This window comes from Canis lupus, chromosome 37 (assembly GCF_003254725.2).
Source record: "Canis lupus dingo isolate Sandy chromosome 37, ASM325472v2, whole genome shotgun sequence".
Classification (NCBI taxonomy): Eukaryota; Metazoa; Chordata; class Mammalia; order Carnivora; family Canidae; genus Canis; species Canis lupus.
In genome coordinates this window covers 30,051,562-30,076,343 of record NC_064279.1, presented here as the reverse complement: position 1 = coordinate 30,076,343, position 24,782 = coordinate 30,051,562, and the positions used below count along the sequence as shown (strand labels likewise).

The window sequence follows — 24,782 nt, the reverse complement described above, 5'->3', positions numbered from 1 at the left end:
TCATGTGTTTTAAAATACTGTAGGATGTTGCACTTAGGCTGGTAAACAGTAGCAGTTCTAGAAATCCAACTTTTAAAGTGTGGCATCTGCTTTTCTTGCCATTGTTATAAACCAGCTTTTTATCCTGATACGCTTGTTTCCTTTCAGATGTTTCTAAGCACATTAAGGTAGTTTGAGGGAAAAATTATATATTTTTAGCTGCTCACGCGGAAGTCATTTTGAATAAACAACCTGAGTTTTTAAAGTGTTACGCTTAGGAGAAAACCTGGCATAGCTGGAAGTTGTTGGCTTACACATTAAACTGGGGTGTTCACTGCTGTGTTTTTGTCATCACGCAGTGCTGAAAAGTGGACTCTGTTAGAAAACAAAACGAAGAAAGGAGAAGGAGGAAGGATTTTTTCCTTTTGTTGGAGTGGCCCTTCGTCGTGAGGATCGTTTTCTTTTTATGGCACGGTCGAGAGCCAGTCCTGGATCCAGAAGGCCCGAGTTTGAGTCCCAGCCGTGTGACCTTAGGAGAGGTTGCTTAGTCTTTCTGTGCCGTAGTTTTCTTATCTGTGACATGGGGACAGTGCCTACATCAGGGTTTTGTGAGAATTAGGATAATTAATATGCACAGTGCACTGAACAGTGCCCAGCACAGGGAAAGCAGTTTGCACATGTTGTCTGTTATTATTTCCCATGTAATTATTTTAATCTCATCAAAAGCTGAAGATGTTTGCTTGCTCTGTGTGCATGTGGAAATAAAAAAAAATTTTTTTCCGTATGAAGTAGGACAGTAACCATTTGGGGATCACTTAGAAACCTAAGTTCTGGTAACTGTCTTTGAGTCGTGCCTTCTCATCATTTCCGTATCAGTCACTTACAAGTCACGTCAGTCGTGGGTTTTCCCTCATAACACCTGTGCCCTGCTTTGTTCAGGGGCCCCACGGCCACCCCTCGGCCCACGGATTCCCTAGAAGGACCGCTGACGTAAGCTCATGCTCATGGCCACGATTTATTGCAGTGAAAGGACACAAACAGCATTGGTGGAAGGAAAGGCACAGAGGCCGCAGGAAATCAATGTGAGCTCCTGTGCATCTTTGCCCTGTGGAGAGACCCACAGGAGGGGCTCCATCCCTCCGCATTGAGTTATGACCCCTTGGGTACAGCACTGTCGACCAGGAGGCTCAGTAGAGACTCTGTGCCCACCGCTTTTGGGGGCTGGCCGGGTAGGTGCCCTCTGCCTGGCGCTTGCCGAAATTCCAGACTCCCAGAAGGAAGCAGGTGTGCGCTGGTCTCAATGTTGTTAGCTTGGGTGAATCAACAGACAGACCTGGAAGGAAGAAAGAAGTGTGGAACAGAATTGGAAGCTAGGCTGCTCTTCCTCACTGCCTCAAACTGTACTTTTTTGGATTTGGTTTAACCCTGTGTTTTGAGACATCTAGGCTATGGATAGAGCTTGAACCTTTTCTCTTGGTGACATAAGAAAGTGTTGCATGGACCCTATGTTGACTGCATCCTGCCTTGATCACTCCTGCTGCTCGAGGTTCTGATGGCCGTCAGCCTTCTTGGTAGCACAGAGGTCGCAAAAAATCATTTGGATGCTAACAGTGAACAGATGGCAGCAGGAATGGTTCCTCAACTGAAAAAGAACACATCTGCAGGTAGGAAAGTAGCCATCTGGCTTCTGGAGAGGCAGTCCAGGAGCTGGTGGGGATGCCACATAAGTGGCCTTCCTCTTGGGATAAACATCTGCTTGTGACAACAGCAGGAGTTCGAGAGGCACCAGCGCGGGCCGTTGAAGCTGTTCACAGTTCCTTCCCTGGACTGTAGAAGGAGATGGGAATATAAATTTGTTCTCAGCCAATCTAATTTTCCTTGGTGAAAAGAGGCTGGTTTCCCTGCCTACCCGTTTAGTTGGTTCAGTAAAAATCTAGTGTTTTCCCCCTTTGTTACCAAAGGAGAAAGGCTTCTTTCTGTTACAGGAATGAAGAGGGCAGAGTTCAGGAGACTTGGCTGAAAGGAAACTGCTATTTATTTGATAAGAGCAGATTGCACTGATGGCCATGTCCTTTTCTTTCTCTTTTAGGCTAACATTCTAATGTTAGAGAAAGCTCTGGAGGCGACCAGAATCACACACTGTGTCTGGAGCCCCCGGAAGTAGTTAAGTGTAGGAAAAAATATCCTTTGCTGAAGGTAACGGAAATGTTTGGTGATTTATCAAGATGCGAAATAGTATCAGCAGCCCTAAGAGTGACTTTCCTCAAACTTAACTATTGTAAGAGGTTAACAGAAGCAGGCCTTGGGCTTAATTTGAAACATATCCTATCCTCTGTATTCTGTGTTCAATTGGTTAGTTGAGTAATCCTGGCATAATGTAACAGTTTATAATGTAAAAATGGTTGAATTGCTTTCATTTAGCTGTTTGGGGATCATTAGGGTGTTTTTGAGAAATTTAAAAAGGGGTACCTGGGTGGCCCAGTCAGTTGGACGTCCAACTCTTGATGTTAGCTCAGGTCTTGATTTCAAGGTAGTGAGTTTAAGCCATGCACTAGGCTCCACGCTGAGTGTGGAACCTGCTTTAAAAGAAAAAAAAAAAAAAAGATCTGGTTTTAGAAATGCTGATGTGTCAGGCGAGACAGAATTTGGCCTTGTGATTTTACCGCAGCACTGGTGTGCGCTTTGAATCTTTTTACCAAAGTGTGGGCGTGATTTTCAAGGTAATCGTATTGGAAAATAAAATGTCTTGAATCCAGATGTGTGTCCTCATGCAGTTTTAGGTTTAAAAATGATATTAATCAGCACTCCCACAAGATGCCCCTGCTTTGAGAGCCAGCGCTTTTCACCAGAAGAACCATGCTTGGAATCTGTCTTCTTTCTTCCTCTTTCTAGCTTAAGCAGTTAAGGCTTTATAGACTTGGTGATTTCCTAAAGTACATTTTTAAGTTGCTTTTAATCAATTCTTTGAGGGGAGTCAAAGGGCCTCGAAGAAATGAGAGGAGCTCCTCCACCTATTCTGACCATCAGGTATATCTTTGAGAAGAGCACAGACTAGTTTCACTGGAACACATACTTCATTCTTAACCAGACCTGTGGTTTTTAGTCTGCTTTTCATATATCTACTGTAGTAAGCTAAGAACATGCAGAATTTTGATCCTTGATAGGATGAAAAACATTGAATAATAATTAAGAGTAATAACTTCGTTTATGCTTTACAGTAACTTCTTTAGTTTCTCGGGATTCAATTTAGCATCTGCACAGGGATCTGCCTTCGGCTCAAGTCATGATCTCAGGGTCCTGGGATCGAGCCCCACGTTGGGCCCCATGCTCAGAGGGAGTCCACTTCTCCTTCTCCCTCTGCCTCTGCCCTGGCTTGTCCTCTCTCGCGCATGGGCATGCCGTCTCTCTCTTTTGCTCACTTTCTCTCTGAAATAAAATCTTTAAAAAAAAAAAATTAACATCTGTGCAAAGCGAGGATCCTCTATTTCGGTTCAAAGTGAAGTGAACTTATTTGTTTATTCAGTACTTTTAAATCCTTGACACTCGGTAAGTGCCAAATGCTATCTTTTTAAAAAAAAAAAATCTTATTTATTTATTCATGAGAGAGAGAGAGAGAGAGAGAGAGAGAGGCAGAGACACAGGCAGAGGGAGAAGCAGGCTCCATGCAGGGAGCCCAACGTGGGACTCGATCCCTGGTCTCCAGAATCATGCCCTGGGCAGAAGGCAGGCGCTAAACTGTTGAGCCACCCAGGGATCCCCCTATTTTTTATTTTAAGGGCAGAATCAAAGATACTCTATTTCTTGAACAGATAGCATTGTATCATTTAGTTTCTGATATGAGACAAACCAGGTAAGATTCAGTGGCTTAAAACAGCAAGTACAGTTGACCCTTGAACAGCATGGCTTTGGACTGTGCAGGTCCACTTATATGTGGATTTTATATGGCATGGTACTATAAATGGATTCTCTCTTCCTGATGATTTTCTTAACTTTTTCTCTTCTCTGGTTTATTGTAAAAATAAATGTCCATCAACTGATGAATAGATAAAGAAGGGGTAAACTATATGTACAATGGAATATTACTCGGCCACCAAAAAGAATGAAATTTTGCCATTTGCACAAACGTGGATGGAGCTAGAGAGTGTTGTGCTAACGCAAAATAAGTCAGAGAAACACAAATGCTGTATGATTTCACTCGTGGGAAATTTAAGAAACAAAACAGATACACATACGGGAAGGAAAAAAAAAGAGAGAGAGAGAGAGGGGAGCAAACCATAAGAGACTCTTGACCATAGAGAACAAACTTAGGGTTGATGGAAGGTCATGGGTGGGGAGGGGGTAGGTGGGCGCCAGGCACTAAGGAGGCACAGCGGGGTGTTGTGTGCATGTGCTGAATCCCTGAATTCTGCTCCTGAAAGCAGTATTACCCTCCTTGTTAACCAGAATTTAAATAAAAATTTGAAACGAGAAACATACCAAATATGTGTTAATCGAGAGAGATTTTGTTGGACTCATTGTTCCTGTTTAGCACAGAAGTCAGGGTTTCTTTGAACTAAATGAGAGCTTTGAAGTTAGACCTCGACTTGTGCATAGTCTGGATTTTTTTGGAGGGAAAAAGTAATTTACTTTTTCATGCTTCCTTTTTGTTTAGGGGTTAACTCCTTTGGAAGGTAAAATGTGGAATTTTCTGAAAAGCGTTTTTTCTTTTTTAAATTGTTTTACTTAGGGGATCCCTGTGTGGCTCAGCGGTTTAGCGCCTGCCTTCAGCCCAGGGTGTGATCCTGGAGTACCAGGGTCGAGTCCCACATCGGGCTCCTTGCATGAAGCCTGCTTCTCCCTCTGCCTGTGTCTCTGCTTCTCTTTCTGTCTGTGTCTTTCATGAATAAATAAATAAAATCTTAAAAAAAAGAAAAGACAAATTTAATTTAAAAAAATAAATTGTTTGGGATCCCTGGGTGGCGCAGCGGTTTGGCGCCTGCCTTTGGCCCAGGGCGCGATCCTGGAGACCCGGGATCGAATCCCACATCAGGCTCCCGGTGCATGGAGCCTGCTTCTCCCTCTGCCTGTGTCTCTGCCTCTCTCTCTCTCTCTCTCTGTGACTATCATAAATAAATTAAAAAAAAATTGTTTTACTTATTATTTACCACGTAAAGCTGCTTTGTTTTGAATTATTTTGTAATGTTTTGAAATGTGAATTTTTATTATCCTCTTATAAAAGAGCAATAAAATTGGACAAAGCAATTCAACAAACTGATGCTTTGTTTGATTCTAGAACCTTGACTCTCCTTACATTTGCCTCCCTGAGTATAAAAGGGAGGCCTTGGCTGACGTCTTGTCATGAGGATGTGGCTCACATTCTCCACCAACAGTAGCCTTTTTCGTATCCTGGAGTATTTTCTAGAACACAGGACGTAGCTCTGTCTGCCACTACAGTTCACTGCTGTGAACTCATAAGAACTCAGGCAGGGACACGTTTTTTAAGAGGCACGGAGTATTTATCGCCTTGTGTCTTTCAGGCCTGGTGGCCCTGGTGCCTCTTGGTGTCGTCTGTTAACTGCCCTCCTGCTTCGGATTCCTTCACTGGCTGTGTCCCCTGCTGACATGCTCAAGGTTCTGTCCATCCAGCACCTCGACCCTGGTGTCTCGGTCCTTGGGTCTGCGTCTCCCTGTGAGCTCTGGGTGTCCTGGGCCCTGTGCACTAACCCCAGGGATGCTCAGATCTCCCACCAGCTTCGATGGGTCCCCCTACTTGACATCGCCTTTGACTCTAGTGCCCACACTTGCGCTGGAGCTTCCGCCTGAGGCCTGCCTTCCTCCCCCACCTGCTTGCTCTTGCCCGAATGAGGGAGCACAGGCGTCCGTAGGGAGCAGACGGGCTTCGCCCCCAGCCAGCTGCCTGGACGTCAGACGTTCATCCCTGAGTGTGCCGGGCTCACGAGGACTCGTTCAACTGTTGGCTCATTCTGCTCCTTGAGTTGGGGGCTGGGGACTGGGGACTGGAGTCTCTGGGCTCAAGGAACACCCCCCCCCCCAACCGCCACCCCCAAGTCACTGAAGGCCTTGGTGGCTCTACAGCTATGATCCTTCTCTCCTACCTGGCTTGGCCCAGTTATAGAAGTGAAGTTACATCATTTTACGTTATACTTTAAAAAAAAATTAACATTTCGTAAACATTTTCTCATGGGTTCACGATCTCTGTGTGGATTTTTAATGACTGTGAAACATACTAATTCAGTAGCTTATCATGAACTCATGATTTTCAGAACGATTTGTAATGACTGCGTAAGCTATGGAATTAATAGGCCATTAACCCATTTCGTTATTTCACCTTTCCCCCCAGTTTTTATTCCTTTGAGTAATGCTCATAGGAACTTTTCTGTAATGCGTTAATTCCTTTTTTTTTTCCTGTTAAATTTCTTCAGAATCGGTTGCCAAGTATGGAGTTCCTAAATCACTTGGTTGCTGTTATTACTAGTAGTAGTAGCAGCAGCAGCAGCAGTATGAGGCAGGAAACATTTTTCTCAGTATATGGGACAAATTTTTGCCAAAGAGTTCTGATTCCCAGTGCTGACAGAAAATTACAAGAACCCTAGAAATGGCTTTTTATTCTTTTCAGTTGTTCATTTGCTTAGCCCTGCACAACAATATGTTTTAAACACTTGAAATATTTAAAATTAAAAAAAAAATACAGTCCAGCTTTGGCTTCTTGTTTTCCAGAAAATAAATGGATCATCCACCTTGCTGAAGAACGATAGGCAACAGGGCACCTGGGGGGCTCAGTCAGTGAAGCATATGCCTTCTGCTCAGGCCATGACTTCAGGGTCCTGAGATTGAGCCCCACGTCAGGCTCTCTACTCAGTGTGGAGCCTGCTTGTGCTCTCTTGCTCTCTCTCTGTATCAAATAAATAAAATCTTTATTTTCAAATAAATAAAATTTTTATAAAAAATAATAATAGACAAGTAAAATGATGGTAGTGGTGGGCATCCCATGTAGTGATGCATAAATATTACCATGCTTCTCTAACTAGGAGGGCAGAGGAGGTTGCTGTAGGTAATAGTAGCTTGGAGAACTCTGAAAATGTTTTATTTAGGCTCTGAAAGAAATGACACATTTCCTCTCTAAGTACCTCTTGGAAAAATATCAAACTATTGTTTTAAAACAACTTAAAATTAGAGCCTGGCAAAGGTGAACATGTTTCTGACGTTTCAGTTTTAAGGAAAGACTTCTTTTCAGATTGACATGGTCTTGGAATCTCAAAGAAAACTCATCCACTAAAAAAAAAAAAAAAAAAAAAAAAATGGGTAGATTGAGCAGCAAGCAAAGCATAGAATGAGTTTAGGTGAGTGGGTGTGAACTTGTCAAAATATTAAAGGAAAAGTTAAGCTGTTATATTTTAATTTAACTTGGTAGAGAAAGCAGCTTAGACATTCAGCTAGGCAGAAAATATTGTGGTTCTGTAGAAATGAAACCATCTGATCCTGACACTTGGTGATTACATGGTCTATTAATAACGCGCTAGAGTTTTTAAAAGTTTTCTCCTGCAAATGTTACTAAACTGTATTCTTGTATTGCTTTCAACTTCTCAAATAGATTTTACTTCCAATTTACTGAATAGTAAATTTTCTTGGTCTCTCAAATTTGATTTTTTTTAATAAGCAGCCCAACTTAAGCCCTTTTTTAAACAACCATTTACTACCCAGTCAAGACACAGTCTAAACACAACACAAAACAAATTCTTATATTACCTTAATAGAAAGTTTACAACGTATGTCTAATATGTAGGTTCTTGGCACTACCGGAGTGTTAAGGGTTAAACTTACCATCATTTTGACTTAATCTTGGAAATGGGAGATTGTAGCATTATCGTGGAAGGAACGGAAGGAGCATGAAAAGAGGCGGGATGGAATTTCAGATGTGAATATGAAGAGGTAGAGAGCTCACTATCAAGGTCAAGTTTGAGCCTGTTTTGGAATTTTGGAACCGCAACCCAAGCAAGGATGGTCTTCGGTCAGCCTGGACGTAATCGATTTTCTAGTGAAACATCCTGCGTGATCATTTAAGTCTTACCAGTTTCCTAGTGTGTCAGCTGGGTGCAGACCCAACTCGAGTACTAACGTTTGTCCTCCAAAGGAACTAGCACTGTGTTCCCAAAATGCTGGTGCCTGGAGAGTTTCCATTTTGACCTTGGGCTATTTTAAATATCATTCTGAACTTCATGAAATTGAAATTAGACTTTCCAAGGTTAGATGATTGGATGGCAGACATAACCTTTAGGGTTTTCCCTCTCATGGCCAACTTCCCTGTTAGTGAGTATTCTCCTCTTACACGAGGGAAGAGCGTGTGCCACTGAGTCCTTCTTCGAGCTGTGTGTCCATGAGGACATGGAATTACAGGGACGCCTGGGGGGCTCAGAGGTTCAGCGTCTGCCTCTGGCTCAGGTCGTGACCCCGGGGTCCTGGGATCGAGTCCCGCTTCGGGCTCCCCGCAGGGAGCCTGCTTCTCCCTCTGCTTGTGTCTCTGCCTCTCTCCCTGTGTCTCGCATGAATAAATAGGTAAATAAATCTATCCTTTTTTAAAAAAGGAATGGAATTACAAACTATAAAAATTAAAGGTCTTTTCCTACATGGCTGTATTCTGATCTCCCTCCCCCTCTCTTTTAATTTGGGATGTGAACTTAGACTTTTAGAACTTCCTGTCACAGTACAGGTCCCTCAGAATCAGGTCTGATTATCTTGCCATGAGAAGCTCATGACGGAGGATCTGTTATGGTGCCCAAGTGAAGAAACTGTGCTTGGTATCCTTGTTGTACATTAGTACCTGCTTGACTGCCAACAGCAGAGGTACCTCAGGCTGATTTAAGCTACTGAGTGTTTCTGGTAAGGTTGCTGAGGTGTCCACCTCACAGAACTCCAGACGAGGGAAATAGCTCAGTCTTGGGCATGAGGGATGCTCTTCAACTTGCCTCTGCCTCCTGTAATAGTGGACTTCATTCTTTCTCTTTATTTGATGTGCAACATTCTGCAGTCCAAGTTGCAAAGCCTATGACCAAAAACAGCCATTTCAGCCGTTGGGAGATTCCGATCTATTTTTCGCTCTCCTTATTTCTGATTTCCCGAGGGAGGAGCTGATTGATCGAGCTAGGATTAGATGCCCATTTCTGGTCCAGCCACTTGTGATCAGGGGTGGGAAGTGTAGAAAGTTGGCCAGGGTTCCATTGTGACCCGTCACCAGTGGCTCGTTGAACACGTGGCTTCTCCTACTCTGTGGCCTGTATCCAGGTCACGTACAAAGTGGTGATTTGCCCACTGTGTTGCTAGGTTCTCTTTATTTGGATGAATGAAGGTCAGCATCTAGTCTGTCTTTATTGCGACCTAATTATACACAGTAACCTGTACAGACCTTGGTTGTAGTTGGGCAAGTCCTGGCAAATGCGTGGACTCGTGAAGCCAACTCCCCGGAGCCTTGCCAGGCCCCCGAAAGCTCCGGCACATCCCTTCCCGTTCTGTCTTCCTCCCCCAGGAGCAACACTAGTCTGATGACTAGGTCACAGACTAGTCACCCGTGTCTCCAAAGTCAAACCAGATGGAGACACAGAGAGTCCACATTTGGTCTTGGGTATTTTGGTTTGAGGGGCAGACATTTGATCAGTGCAGACTCTGGGCAGCGTCTATGTCGCTGTTAGAGATAGTGGCAGGACTGCGACAGAGGTCGCTGCAGGGGCTGTGGGGTGGGCCATGGGTAGTGGGCCCTCCGAGCCGAGGCAGCCGGGCCTGCGCGGCCACTCCCTGGGGTGCCGAGGAGGAGGCCGGGGGTGCTGGGCGGGGCTGCGCGGGGAGGAGGCCTGGTGGTGCTCGCCCTTTTGACCCCATAAGCCCGGATATCACTTCGGCTATTTAGGTCATTTGTCATTGTCCTGCCCGTGTGCAGGATTTCCTTGTCTCCCCGTGTGGGTTCTGATGAAACGAGAGGCCGGGAGACCTGGTGTGGGGCAGGCGTTCCCCGGGGCAGGACGGCCGGTGGTGGGCACGCCCTCCACGCGCACCTCCCGTTCTCCAGAAGCATCATCTTCCCACAGAGGTCTTCTGCTCCCCTCACTTGGCTCCAACAGCAAGCAACCAAGTTGCACAGCTGGCTTTTCACTAAGAAGAACAGCAATTTAATTTGTACATCCTTCTACAATAAGATTTACCATATCGGGATCCCTGGGTGGCGCAGTGGTTTGGCGCCTGCCTTTGGCCCAGGGCGCGATCCTGGAGACCCGGGATCGAATCCCACATCGGGCTCCCGGTGCATGGAGCCTGCTTCTTCCTATGCCTGTGTCTCTGCCTCTCTCTCTCTCTCTCTGTGACTATCATAAATAAATAAAAATTAAAAATAAAAAAGATTTACCATATCATCAAGATCATTTGAAATCCTGACTCCTGACTCCCATGAACCTGCCATACGTGGCCCCATAGACGTAGCTGGATGGGGATGTGTGGTGTGCACACCTCGGGTAACGCCCCGTGTGCTGCTCTCCTGGGTGCTGCTCTGTTTATCTCATTTGTCTGATTAATGAACGTTACAAGGGTTAGTTGGGAAATAGGATAAAAAATAAAGTAAATGATCACTTTTCCCTGGAACACAGATAAGATCAAATTGCTAACGGCTGCTCTTCCATTCTTTTCTTTTCTCCACAGAACCATCCGAGTATGGCTGAAAAGAGACAGCGGTCAGTACTGGCCCAGCATCTATCACACGATGGCCTGTGAGTAGCTGAACTGTTGGCAGGACTGCGACAAGTCCAGTGTGGAAGTGTGTCCAGTGCCTTTGATGATTCAAATTTCAAAATGCCTGGGTAAAAAGTGCTCCTAGAGGGACGCCCGGGTGGTGCAGTCAGCGAAGCCTTAGTCATTTGATTTTGGCCCAGGCCATGATCTCAGGGTTGTGAGATCGAGCCCGGCTTTTGGCTCCATGCTCAGTGGGCTGTCTGCTTGAGGTTCTCCCTCCCTCCCCCTCCGCCCCTCCTCTCTCTCTCTCAAATAAATAAAATAAATTTTATTTATTTAATCATGAGAGACACAGAGAGAGAAGCAGAGACACAGGCAGAGGGAGAAGCAGGCTCCCTGCGGGGAGCCCGAGGTGGGACTCGATCCCGGGACCCTGAGCTGAAGGCAGCCGCTCAACCCCTGAGCCACCCGGGCATCCCCAGATAAATAATATCTTAAAAAAAAAAAAGTGCTACTAGATTTCAAAGTGAGTTCTTAGTTGCCCAACACTCGGCCGGCTGTGCTCAACGGCAGGAAAGCTCCCTTTGCTTGTGCAGAGGAAGTCGGGTCGGCCTGTGCCATCTGCCATCGGTCTGCCGTCTGCCGGCCTGACTGCAACTGGTTCGATTGAGCAAAACAAAACAAAAAAAAAGCGGAGGTGGGGGAGGGGCGCGCCGGCCGGGTTCCCCGTGTTCTGATTTCGCCAGCCGCGCCGGCGACTGCGCTTGGCTGCGGCTGTCCTGACACGGGAGCAGCCCGGGCGCCCGTGCCCCCCTCACCAGCCCTCTGCCCAGCCTTTTCATAACCCCCTGGGTACGGCTGCGCGATTGGGTCCACGGTGTGGCCCGTTGCCCACGGAGAATGTTCTCAGTGGTTGCATATGTTCACAGAAATAAACCTGGAAGGTAAAGCTTTTGCTGAGAATTTGCAAGAGTCCTGAGATGCAGTGACATTAAGTCCCGCCTCAGGTCCAGGCGCCGGGCCACCGGCCATCCTTCCCGCCACCGCTCCCCGAGGGGCAGAGGGGAAGCCGTCAGGCCCACCCTGGGGCGCGTCCCGCCCTCCCAGCTGCTTATTCCCTCCCCGTGCGGTCCTCACTGAAAACTTGTCCTCAGTTAAGGGTGTCCGTGCTCAGAGGCCCCGGGAAGAGGACAAGGGCTCCGGGCCGCTGCTGCTCTGCTGCTCCCGGAGGGCACTGTCAGGCGCTGCGGCCGCTGGGGACGGCGGTCAGGGCTTGGCCGGGCCCGGGGCTTGGCCGGGCTCACTCCGCAGCAGCGCACCGAGTCCCAAACACAGAGCAGCCAGTTCTCCAGCAGACCCCGCGGGCGGGGGTGGCCCCTGAGCGCCCCCTTCCCGGGCCGGCGCTTCTCCGTGTGCCCGCGGCCGGGACCCTGCCACCGTGTTCCGGACGAGCTGGAAGGCGATGGGAGTCGGGGCACCTGCTCCCTCGGTCGTGGTGACCGAGCCGTGGGGGTGAAGGCTCAGTGGGATGCGGGCGCGGGGCCACCCCTGCGGGCGGCAGTGGCCGAGGAGGCCGCCTGGCGGCTGCCCCGAGCCCAGGGGTCAGACTGCGGGGCCGGGGACAGCGCGAAGTCCGCCCGCCCCCCGCTTCGGCCGTGGCCTCCCGGGCTCCAGTCCTCGGCGCCGAGCGTGCTCCCTGCAGCACAGGCCGAGCTGGATTTTGGCCCCCATTTACTCCACCGCCGCCTCCTCAGTGTGTCTCTATCCCAGGTACTTGGTAGGGCCTTGTCAGCTGCGCCCCCAACCCCAGCAGCGCAGGTGCGCCCCCTCCCTTGGCTTCCAGGCCTCGCACACCTGGCTCTGGCTCTGTCGCGTCCCTTCCCAGCTCCGCGTAAAGGTCCCTCCCGGGAGCAGCTCCCAGAAGGCTGCGTGTGTGGGACCAGAAACGACTGGAAAGAACGGCAGGGCGGCGCCGCGGGTGGCCGCCACCCACCTGTTAGCTCCCAGACCTACTCAGCTTGTTGCTTCCAGACGCTGCTCCCAGCCCGGCCGGGCCTGTGCCACTGGGGAGCGAGGCCTGCGCCCGAACCGGCGACCTCGGGGCGGTGACTGCTTTCCATGACTTGGGGCCCAAGGCTGGATTCAGAAGATGACAGGTGCCCCGCTGGTTCTAAGAACTATCTGCAGATTTTCCAGTTGAGGATATTTTAGTCGCCGTCCACCGGTTTGGACCTTTTCTTGTGACCTGACGCAGTGATCACCAAGCCAAGCCTTAGGGATCTCTACGCGATCCCGTTGTTTCATGACTTTGCCTCACGTAACAAAAATTGCTTTCAGAATCTGCTTCAGCTGAGGAAAAATGGTAACTTGTGCCTGTGTTTTTGGGGATACCATTTTATGAAATCACACAGCTGTGCAAGGCAGATGATTTTTTTCACGACTTGTAAATGAGGAAACTGATGGCAGGGGAGTTAAGTCACCGGCATGGGGTGAAATTCCGATCCGCGCCCGTCGGACTCCAGAACTGTGCTGCCCACCACCGCCCCGGGGTGGGTACTGACTTTTCCTGCCAAGGGCCAGCCTGTGAAGATCTAGACGTCGTGGGCCAAACGGTCCTGGTGGCAACCACTCGGCTCTGCCGCTGTCAGAGCATGAAAGCAACCACGAGCTATACGTAAATGAAGGAGCCTGGCTGTATTCCAGAAAAACAAAAGTACCTCTGTATCCAAAACTAAAGTTTTAACCGTATGATTTTGGATGGTGATGATGCCTTTTTAAAAGGCCACTGGTTTGCAAGATGATTTGTGTTTTGCATGTTTATAAAACTATGTGAATATCCAAACTTTTTTTTTTTTTAATTAATACCACTTATCTCACTCGAAGCTTCCTTCCTAGGAAAAAAGCCAGGACATCTTTAGATACAGACCAAATAGATTAGAGAGGCTTTTTTTTTATTTTTATTTTTTTTTTTTTTATAATTTTTATTTATTTATGATAGTCACAGAAAGAGAGAGAGAGAGAGAGAGAGAGGCAGAGACACAGGCAGAGGGAGAAGCAGGCTCCATGCACCGGGAGCCCAACGTGGGATTCGATCCCGGGTCTCCAGGATCGCGCCCTGGGCCAAAGGCAGGCGCCAAACCGCTGCGCCACCCAGGGATCCCGAGAGGCTTTTTTTTTAATGTAAGAATTCTCTAGCGTCGTAAAAGTACGTCAAGACGTTGTAAATTTTGCACAAGAGGATTTTACATATTTATGTATAGTGACAAGGTTGGGCATAAAAAGAATTGAAAAGAAGCTTAAAACTAAAGCATTAAGATTTTGTACCAACCTAAAAGTAAAAAAAAAAAAAAAATAGCAACCATGAACCAGAAACCATCCGTGCATGTTTGATTTGCCAAAGGTAATTTGATGGTAGTCATTGAAGGGTGCTTTAGATGAAGAAGATACACGTACTTCTGCAGTTAGAATTCTTAAACTAAATCTTCTTTCTGAGAAAGACAGAGAAAGAGAGAATCTTAACCAAGCTCCACACACCCAGCTTGGAGCCCGACATGGGGCTCGATCTCCTGACCCTGAGATCATGACCTGAGCTGAAATTAAGAGTCGAATGCTTACCTGACTGAGCCACCAGGCGCCCCCATCACTGTTTCTAGGCTCCTTGTTCGGTGTGCGAGACGAGGGGTACAGGCCTCAGTCGCATGTGATTGTGTGGCGTGCAGACAGCTGCAGCTCCTACCTGCCGGCTGGGCGGTTCTTGGAACGCACCAGAAAAGAGCCTCTTTCCTCTTTCCATGATCTCATCACGCAGCCAGCGGTGTCTTGGCCTTCAGGTGCAGCCCAGTGTTAGAGTTTACTTTTGTCCCTTGGCGGAAAATACCAGCCCCTTGGAGAGAGAAAACTTTATTCTCAAACAGCAAAGTCCTAAGATTTTTTTCTTTTACTTTTTTTAGAAGAAGTGTTACCTCAGAGTAAACTGAGGTTTGTGTGCTTCGTGGTGTGTATTGCCTCACTGTGGTTCTCCCATGGTCAGTTAACCTTCTTTAGGGCTGAATCGAACCCAAGCATTTCTTCTTCCACATGTTCCATGTTCCAAAGCACTTTAATCCTGATTTTTAGCAGAAGGAAATGATTTAGAGTTTCTCCTTTCTGAAACTCATTCTCTGGCCCACGATTTCTGGAAGACGGACATGTGGAACCTGGAAGGGGGTATGGACGTGAGCACAGCGGGTGCTATCCCGGGCACGTAACCCTGCTGTGGATAAAGAAGCATGGATACGTCTCACAGCTGCACTTACCACAAACTGAGATTGTATGCGTCATGTGAAACAGAACCTCTCTTGACCCTTGGATGAGAAAACATAGTCCCAAAGTAGCTTTCCTGGCTTGGTCACGCGAGCAGGGAGTGGGGATTCTGGTGCGGGGAACCCCTTTCCACAGACTCCAGATACTCTGCTACCTGCTACAGGGGAAGGGCTGGGGGGCAGGATAGTCTGCTGGGCCTGGGCAACAGATCCCTCACTCCCAGCACTGGCCCCCAGCTCTGCAGTCTACGGGCAGGAGTTGCAAGCAGAGGAAACTTCCTGCTGGCTCGCTTCAAAGTCCTAAAAATAATGTAGAAGATTTTTTTGAATTGGAATTTTGAGCTAAAATAACAGAACGAACTTCAATGGCATTTTCCATGTACATCATCATTTTCTATAAAAACTTCTTGATCTCTTTCTTAAACCTAAATTGGATAACTCTTTAATAATGTACTTTGAACGATGACTCAGAATGCTCGGCTTGGCTTCTAACGTGGTCTTTGTCTTTCCGGCAGCTCCCTGCTCTGCTATGGCCTACCATCATGATAGCAGACGGGTGTTCGTGGGCCAGGATAACGGCGCCGTAATGGTAGGTGCCTCTCGCCGTGTTTCCGTTGTATTGACCACCTGGTGCTCACGCCTGTTGGACAGTTTAAGAACGGCGAACCCCTGGTCGTTGGCATAAACCATGGTTCATTCAGTACGGCTGTTAGGCCTCCATGTGGATTAATTTTAATTTGTTTACTTTAAACCCAGCCGTGGAGCTGAGAATGCTTTCAGGCTTGATGGTTTGATGCTCGGGCTAGCCCACGAAGCACAGCCTTCACGCAGAGACTGTGTGGCGTGTAGCAGCCCCATCCTCGGCCCACGAGGGGGCTGGGGCCCGAGGGCACGGCGGGAAGCCCACGTGCTACCTGTGTGTGGGTAAGTGTGAGTGAGCGCCGACGGGGAGGGGAGCAAGGCCAGGGAGCATCATCCAACCAGCAGCTCCTAGAACTCTTGGAGGCAGCGCTCCTCAAACTACCTCTGGTGAAGGACCAGATATTTAAAAATCTCAATTTGTTACAGATTGGTAGGAATTTTTGTGAGTCTAATTGTGTGGGTGTGTGTGTGTTTACGATGTATATTTTCTTAATGGAGATGTGATTCATACAAGATTCACCATTTTAAGGTCATGCGATTCACTGGTTTTGTAATATATTCACAAGATTATACAGCCATTAACATTATCTAATTCCAGAACATTATTACCCCCCCCCCATAAGCTCATACCCATTAGCAGTCAGCCTTCACTCCCTCTTCTCTCAACTCCTGGCAATTATTTATTTTATTTTATTTTAAGATTTTATTTATTTATTCATGAGAGACACAGAGAGAGAGAGAGAGAGGCAGAGACACAGGCAGAGGGAGAAGCAGGCTCCACGCTGGGAGCCCGACGTGGGACTCGATCCCGGGACCCCAGGGTCACACCCTGGGTTGAAGGCAGGCGCTAAACTGCTGAGCCACCCGGGCTACCCACCCCTGGCAATTATGAACCTACTTTCGGAGTCCAGAGATTTGCCTATTTTAGACATTTTATGTGAACAGAGTCACATAATATGTGTTGCCTTTTATGTCTGGCGTTTTTCACTGAGCAGGACATTTCCAAGGTTCATCCCTGTGGTAGCTTGAATTAGCAGCTCGTTGCTTTCTGTGATGGAGTGGTTTTCTGTTAAATGGACAGGGTAGCCCCTCACGACCCTTTGTGCTCCTGTGAGGCTGGTCGTCAGGTGCCACTGTCGTTCCTGAAGTTAGTGATCTGAGTCCTCTTGCTGGTCTTCATTGCTCCAGCTAAATGTACCTTAATTTCATCCATTTTTTCTGAGAACCAGTTTTGGTTTCATTGGTCTTTTTCTTTTTTTTTTTTTTTTCCTGGTCTGTGTGTATTTATTTCACCTCTAATTTTATTATTTTCTTTCTTCTATTTGCTTTGGGTTTAGCTTGCTGGATTGATACTTTTGATATTACATTGTTGAATGAGAAAGTCCATGGATTCATAACAATATGAAATTGCTCTCGAGGTTTCTGAACACTCACTGCTAATTTCTCCACTTTTCTCATCAGGACCAGCCATCTGCAGACCAACTGAGTAGCCCTGCTTTACAGAATAGAAACAGTAAGAGTAAGACTTAGCTAGCAGGGGTCCAGTAGTGATGTCGTGAATACGGCCACACGGAGTGCAGGAATTGTTGGCGGGTGTGCACACCCTCCTCTAGGCAAAGCGCTGGAGAGGGTTGAGCAGGCTCACCAATGTGCCCAGTCCTAGAGGGTGGCGAGGAGCTACCCGGGGCGGGATGGGTGGAGGAGGACCTCCAGACTGCAGAGGAGGACGGCAGTGAGGCACCTTGCAGCGTTGCACACCCGCAGCCGGGGAGGCGGCTGGAGCGGGTCCCAGAACGCCTTTCTTCAGCGCTGAGTGTTGAGCAGAGTGCTCGCTGAGGAGAAAGTAGAGGCGATCCTGCTGGGCCGGTTGGGGGAGGATGCTTGTGGTCTGTGGGAAGTTCAGATGATACATAAATAAAGAAGCGTCCCATTGCAAGCTGTAGTAAGTGCTGCAGAGACATGAAGAGGGCGGTCGGTGAGTGAGAGCATCCGGGGCAGTTTGCGGCCCCACCCCACAGGATTATCAGGGAGGCTGCTCCCAGGATGGGACATTTCAGCTGAGACCTGGAGGGCCGGGAGGAGCCAAACAGAGCCAGAGTAGGTTTTCCAGAAGTGAATGTCCACTTGAAGATTTGAGGTGGGGAGATCTCTGTGTTTGAGGCCGTGACAGAGGCTGGATGGTGCTGAGTGCCCGGGTGGGGCTGAGGGCCGATGGGAGGAGGGGGCTGAGGCCAGGTCACGCCGGGCCTGGCAGGTGTGGGTAATGTGTTAGGGTCAGTCGTGGGCACCGGGGGAAGCTCTTACAGGGCTCTCAGCAGGCGTGTGACATGATACAATTTAGGCCTTTACAAGATCCCTGTGGCCTTGCTCACTGGAGAAGAGGTCATGGGGTGGGGCAGGAGTAGAAGCTGGTGGCCCAGCTGTTGTGGCGGCCTGGATGAAAGGGGAGAGTGGACAAAAGTGGATGGGGTTGAGGTGCATCTGGGAGAGGGTGGGCGTGAGGAGGGGAGGAAGAAGAGGACGTCAGGTGACAGCCAGGTCTCTGGCTTGAGTAACTGGGTGCACAGTGCTGTCCTTTACCGAGAAGAGAAAGACTTGGGGATGTGGGGGGAAGGAGCCTTTGGGAGGAAAGGGGACAGTAGGGAAGCAGTCAGCCAGCTGTACAGTTGAGAGACCGGGGGAGCTGGTGGCCGTGGGGGTCAGCATTGGCTATGCAGGCCCAGAGCTGGGCCCCTGGGCGGGGGGACGTTAGCACGTTGGGCGTTTGTTAGGCCATACGGATGGCTGTGTTCATCTGGGGGAGAGAGTGAGAGACGAGAGGGCCCAGGTCTGGGTCCTAAATAACAACATTCAGACGTGGGGTTAGTGGGGACGTCCACCGGGGAAGAGGCGGGGACTGTGATCCTTCTGTGTGTAGTAAGAAGCTCCGACTGTATTCTGTAAGCAAGTTTCTCAGACACACGCTGTCCTGCCCTGTCATTCAGGGAACTGAATGCAATACGTGCTCTCTGATTCCACCCCAGGTTCTCAGCTCCTGAATCCCTAGGTGAGGGGGTCTGGGAGTCAGTAGTTTAGCAAGTCTTCCAGGTGAATGTTGGCTCGCAACCTTGGGGACTCTGCAGGTGGGATCTGAAACCAGCCTCCATGCTCGGAGGGCAGGGAGACACTGCGGAAAGAGACCGTTCCAGAGGGCTGGGTGGCAGGGTTAATAAGCAAGGGAGCTTCCATGCAAGGCTGGTCTTGAGTGGCGGCAAGAGGAGTAGACCTCTGCCCCCATCCACCAGGAGCCTTAAGTGGGCTCAGCCACCTACAGCTTCCAGGTGACCCCAGCACCACTCACTGTCAGGGCCATGTGCTTGGAACAGCCTCCGGGCGAGGAGCCTCTGGCTGCCATTGCCAGGGCCCAGCTCGTGGGTCAGCTGGTGGTCGTGTGAACCTCGGGATCAGGTGCATCAGGGGAGCCATTGAGGAGCAGTAAGTGGGGGAGGAGAGAATCGCCGGGGTTCTGTTTTGTGAGCTTAGTGTGCTAATATGAGGTGTTTGGGGGGACAGGGCTGAAATGGAGGCATCCCAGTGCCGGGTCTGTGCCACTGCAACACTGGGGTGTTGAGAGCCCTCTGGGCAACAGACTTGATGTCTAGTTGTTGTGGGTGTTTTATAGAGAGCAGGGTTAAGATGGCTTCCAGAGTTTTATTTTTATTTATTTTTGATTTATTTTTAAGATTTTATTTATTTCTGAGACACAGAGAGAGAGAGAGGCAGAGACACAGGCAGAGGGAGAAGCAGGCTCCCTGTGGGGAGCCTGAAGCGGGACTCGATCCCAGGACCCCAGGGTCACACCCTGAGCCGAAGGCAGATACTCGACCACTGGGCCACTCAGGCATCCCCATGCCATCCGTTTGAAACTCAGTTTTGTTTTGTTTTTGACCCACTTATTCCATGGAGCTTCACGTGAGGGTGAGTAACAGTGTCAGGTGCAGCAGAAGATGACGTCAGGCCTGGAAAATGGCCTTGAGGACGGCAGGGAGCGCTGGTAGTAAGCGAGGAAGGCCCTTTCCGAGCCTGCGGTGGGGCGCCAGGTGGGCTGATGGTTAGAGAAGGGGCCGAAGGAAGTCGCTGCGAAAAGAGTTTTGTTTTTTTGCTTGTTTCTGAAATTAAATGATAAGAAGCTTTGAGTGTGTTTAAGGGCCGGGAATCAAGAAGCCATGGAAAGGACAGGTGCTCTGCCCATCAGCCTGGGGCTGCTGCAAATACCATCGTCGTCGTCGTAATTGCACATGTTCTTGTTTTTCTCCTTCTGAAAATTTTATAGGAGTATGATGGTCATGTGCAGACACACATAACCAGAAGCCATGAAGCACAAAGAGTCTCTCCAGGGGTGGCAGTGGTTGCCCATTTCTCTAGGGACCCTCCTTGTGGCTCCCGGTGCAAGGGTGGACTCTGTGATTACAGGACAGCATCTAAAGGACAGTCACATAAACGTTCTTTAGTGCAAAGAGCCAATGTAAATCCAGTTTATCGTTCATTAGCAGTTGATCTACTGATTTTCCACCCAATACAGAGTAGTATTTATACAGTGATATATATACGAATACATTTATACTGGGGATATGTGCACGTGTATATATATCCTCAGTGTGTGAGGATGCTGCATATATTTTTATACACACACACACACACACAAATACATACTGATACATTTTTTGTACTTTGTAATACCAACACAAAGTGAGCAAGTGCGTGCGTGTGTGTGTGTGTGTGTGTGTGTGTTTTACAAATTCATGACTTCCATAGCTAGTTGTGGATTTTACGGTTTTGAAAATTAAGTTCCTGTTTTTTAAACCACTAACTTTTTCTTATTGCATGTGTTTACTTTTAGGAATTTCACGTTTCTGAAGATTTTAATAAAATGAACTTTATCAAGACCTACCCAGGTAATTATAACACACAGACATACTTGCATACACGTGCATGCGATGGATACACACACAACTACAGCATGGTCCCTTATGATCAAAATCAGGTTTTCACATTAACTTTTTAGATGAGTTTCCTCCAGTTGAGTAGGATGCTATTAACTCGTTAGAGTTATTTACCATCCTTTTCCTGCTTATCAGTGTTTAAATTTTTGTATACTGTTCTATTGAGCGTGTTATCTGATTTAACCATTCTGTTTTTGAGCAAACGTACTGCTTCCATTTTTTGATAATACACACTAACATATATGATAACATATATGTATCTGTGAGGGTATATTTCATATACACACACGTGTGTGTGTCCTTGACTACTGCTCTGACTCTAATCCTGTAACCGTGGTTACTTCTATTTAAGACAGATTCCTAAAAATGGAATAACTGGGTCAAAAATTAAAAAGTTTTTTACTGCTCTAGATTTATTTTGTAAACTTCTTCCCAACATTAGTGTAAAGTTTTAAAATCCCATGAGTGGTGGTTGAGAGTGTTCTCATCTAGTCTGTACGACATTGCTCTTACAAATGTTTTTTTGGGGGCAGTCCCGGTGGCGAAGAGGTTTAGCGCTGCCTGCAGCCCAGGGTGTGATCCTGGGGACCCGGGATCAAGTCCCACATCAGGCTCCCTGCATGGAGCCTGCTTCTCCCTCTGCCTGTGTCTCAGCCTCTCTCTCTCTCTCTCTCTCTGTGTCTCTCATGAATAAATAAAATCTTAAAAAAAAAAAAACAAATGTTTTTTTTGCCAGTTTGATAGTCAAAACAGTTCAGTTTATAAATTATTTAAGCTTTCCTTAATGTCAATCGTTTGTTACCTTTGATGAATATTCATGATTTTGCCCATATATCCACAGAGTATGCTACTATTTTCTTATTTATAAGAAAGTGTCCCTCAACCTATACAGTTAGAGCAAGGTCAGAAGTTTCTCTCTAGCCTCTGACTCTGTTCATCAGACTGGGCACTTATTAGATACCTACTGTTTGCCAGGTCCTATAGTAGATGAAGGAGACTAGACGGTCACTGGCCTAGTGTGGCTCCCAATCAACCTGGAAATGCAGACATCTTAGGAGTTAGGTAATAGAATACCTTCCTCATTCGCAGCTATTATTTTGGAATACAGAACTTTATAAATACTTTTTCTTTATAAATAATATGTTACACACAAATTATTTCAGAAACAAAAAGTTTACACTGTTTTTTTAACTTAAGAAAATTATTTACAATGCCAGTATCATTTAAGATTGATTGATTTTAGAGGGAATGATATGCAAGGAGGGGGGAAAGGGTCAGAGAGAGAGAAGCAGGCTTCCCACTTCCCCACTGAGTGAGCCTGGAGCCCAGCATGGGCTCCGTGTCTGAGATCATGACCTGAGCCGAGACCAAGAGTCGGTGATTTAGCCGACTGAGCCACCCAGGTGCCGCTACAATGCTAGTGTTTTCTAGAAGGTCAAAATACTAAAGCGGTAGACAATAAAATAATGTTGCTCCTTTAAGAAAAGACTACCACCTTCCATATGGAACTTGATAATAAGAGCAAAGTAGACATTTTCTCTTGAGGACAGCAAAAAGGGAAAGAAGGTCTGGCCTTTGATTAGTTATTAGAATCCCTCTTGAGCATCAGTGTTGAGTGGTCTGTGCTTCTGATTGTCTACCAAGCAGGGAGACTGGGGTGGGGGCTGGGGGGACCCAGGGAAGCCTGCAGTCGTGAGCTGGGTGGTGCAGGTAATGGGAAAGCTGCTCACAGAGCACAGGCGTCTCCATGGGAGGATTGTTCAGACCATGAGCCTCCAGGCCGAGCAGCCTGAGGAGGTGCGCCTCGGTTCTGAGTCGGAAGGCCCCGTTTCTTTGTGAAGGGCACAGACTTCCTTTTCTGTTCCTGCAGCTCATCAGAACCGGGTGTCTGCGATTATCTTCAGCCTGGCGGCAGAGTGGGTGATAAGCACCGGCCACGACAAGTGTGTCAGCTGGATGTGCACCCGCAGTGGAAACATGCTCGGGAGGCACTTCTTCACTTCCTGGGCTTCGTGTTTACAGTATCCTTTGAAGGGCTGGACCTTCTCCTGCCCAGCACCTCCTCCTCTCAGTAATTAGCTTGGAGCATGACCGTATTGTCCACAGAAATCCAAAGGCTGAGTGATTGCTGTGTATTTCACATGGAATCCAAGACTTGTATCTGCTTTTCTTTGATATAAAATGGGCATATTAAAAATAATAATGAGATGAATTGCTGTTCTTATTGAGAGGTACTGTCCATTTATAACACAGAATCTTGGAAACCTAAACCTCATTAATGCAAACCTCCTACCCTCTCATCCCTTTGCATTTCAAGGTGATAGAAAGGACTTTTTTGTTCAATAAAGAGGGACAAAAAGGAATCAATCTTTTATTTGGTTATTTGCAGACCCTGAAAGAGAATATAATAAGGATTGTTAACCATGAAGTTTATAAGTGGTCTTAAAGGAATTTTATAGATTGTGTGAACGTGGAGAGGGTTCATAATCCTTTCAATATTCTGAAAGTGCCTCACGATTACTGCTTTCACAATTTTTCACCACTGTATGGAATTTGTCTCATGTAGAATTTGCCCTTGCTTTGGGCTGCCCGTGGTAGCTGTGTATCTTAGTGACAGCAGGAGCAAGGCTGTCAGCAAGACAAACACCCCACAGTCGTTTCTTTTTAGAGTCAGATGTCTAGCATAGTAAATTCTTTTTTTTTTCCCCATCGAAAATCTCTATAAAAAAGGTTTGCTACATATGGATACATAGCATGAGATGTTTACAGTGAACATTAAATCAGTACCATACACTTTACAACCAAGTAAGAGAGAAATACTCAGATATATCATGTGCTAAATAAGTGTTCCTGTGATGTGCTAGGCTCTTCCTATGGATCGATAAAAAATGGCACAGAAGCACAGAGTCATGGCCCAGCCTGTGATGCTCCTTTTGACCTGTGTTTTGGAATTAAAGCAGTGCTTACCCTGATGTGTTTAAACTGCGGATTGGCTGCAAATGTCTATGGCCATTAAGTGGCCGAGAAAGTAATCAGCTGTTACTAATAGTATATTTTTTAAATTTAAATTTACCACTACCCCAAATAACTGCCTTTGGGATGATTAAACTCTCCAGGGCAATTTAAAATAAACCATGCTTTTCACTTAAAGTAGTTTTATCCATGCCAAAAGAAAGATGGGTGTTCATGTCTATCAGTTTTACATTATTTCCAGAGATAGTTCATAAATACCCATTTTGTTCCAGTTCTGTCTCGCCATTTCAATATTGAGTAGTTTACTTTTTTTTAGAGTTTACTATAATTTGATTATAACTACTTGTTTCCCTGCCTGTCTTTGCTGTCAGCTCTTTTTTACTGCTAACTCCTAGGGTATTGATTGGAGTAGTAATAGGTACTTGAATTCTTGTCAAATGAATGAAAATTAACTTTCCCAAGAAAATTTCCAGCTTGAAAAGCTTATTTTCTTGAAAGTTTATATATTGCCCAAATTTCAGTTGAGTACTTCCTGTCCTGTTTTAGATTTGTGCTTAATTCTTTAAAATGCACATTTTTCTGTTTTCAAGGTTTTCGGTGGATTGTGTTATATATCCTTGACTGCTTCTCCACAGATACGATTTTGATACTCAGTATGCTTTTGTTGGTGATTATTCTGGACAGATCACCCTGCTGAAGCTGGAACAGAATACCTGCTCAGTCATTACAACCCTCAAAGGCCATGAAGGTAGGGCATGTGATGACCTAATGTGAGCATCCAGACCTAGTTCTCAGCTCTGAAGACTGCCAGTTTCAGTGTGATTAGCCAGACGTGGAGCTGAGAGCTAGAACCTGAAAGCTAACTGAAAGTGGGGTGTGGGACCTGGAGTTTTGTGTCATCAAAATCCCTTCCAGATTGCTTGTGTGGATAAATACTTCCTATTTTGCTTGCCTTTTTAACTTATTTTCAGAAGAGCTTTGAAAAATTTTTTGGAAATGGTGATATTTTTAGAAGAATTTTTTTTGAAGATTTTATTTATTTATTTGAGGGAAAGAAAGCAAGCATGAGTAGGGGACAGAGGGAGGAGCAGGCTCCCCACTGAGCGGGGAGCCCAATGTGGGACTTGATCCCAGGATCCCGGGATCACAACTGGAGCTGAAGGCAGGCTCTTAACCAACTCAGCCAGTCAGGCAG

At 47.0% G+C, this 24,782-nt stretch overlaps 1 protein-coding gene and 1 long non-coding RNA gene across 7 annotated transcripts in view; one reads left to right on the top strand and one right to left on the bottom strand.

Annotated features, from left to right (window-relative positions):
* WDFY1 (WD repeat and FYVE domain containing 1) overlaps positions 1-24,782 on the top strand; it is a 114,904-nt gene that overhangs the window by 5,669 nt on the left and 84,453 nt on the right. For all 5 annotated transcript variants that reach the window (XR_007409007.1, XR_003134574.3, XM_025442068.3 and 2 more), the window contains exons 2-6: positions 10,660-10,727; positions 15,506-15,579; positions 20,512-20,566; positions 22,485-22,635; positions 24,223-24,335. Coding sequence is in view for 3 of the 5 variants with exons in the window: in XM_025442068.3 (XP_025297853.1) it covers positions 10,660-10,727; positions 15,506-15,579; positions 20,512-20,566; positions 22,485-22,635; positions 24,223-24,335 (461 nt within the window). In the remaining 2 variants the exon portion in view is untranslated. The remainder of the gene's footprint in view (positions 1-10,659; positions 10,728-15,505; positions 15,580-20,511; positions 20,567-22,484; positions 22,636-24,222; positions 24,336-24,782) is intronic.
* LOC112656680 (uncharacterized) lies at positions 986-5,981 on the bottom strand. Of its 2 annotated transcripts, none has more exons than XR_003134577.3 (3): positions 5,270-5,981; positions 2,449-2,558; positions 986-1,312 (listed from the first exon to the last, which is right to left on the bottom strand). It is a non-coding gene; the product is annotated as an uncharacterized LOC112656680 (long non-coding RNA). The 2 variants fall into 2 exon arrangements; XR_003134578.3 differs by having other exon boundaries at positions 2,449-2,555.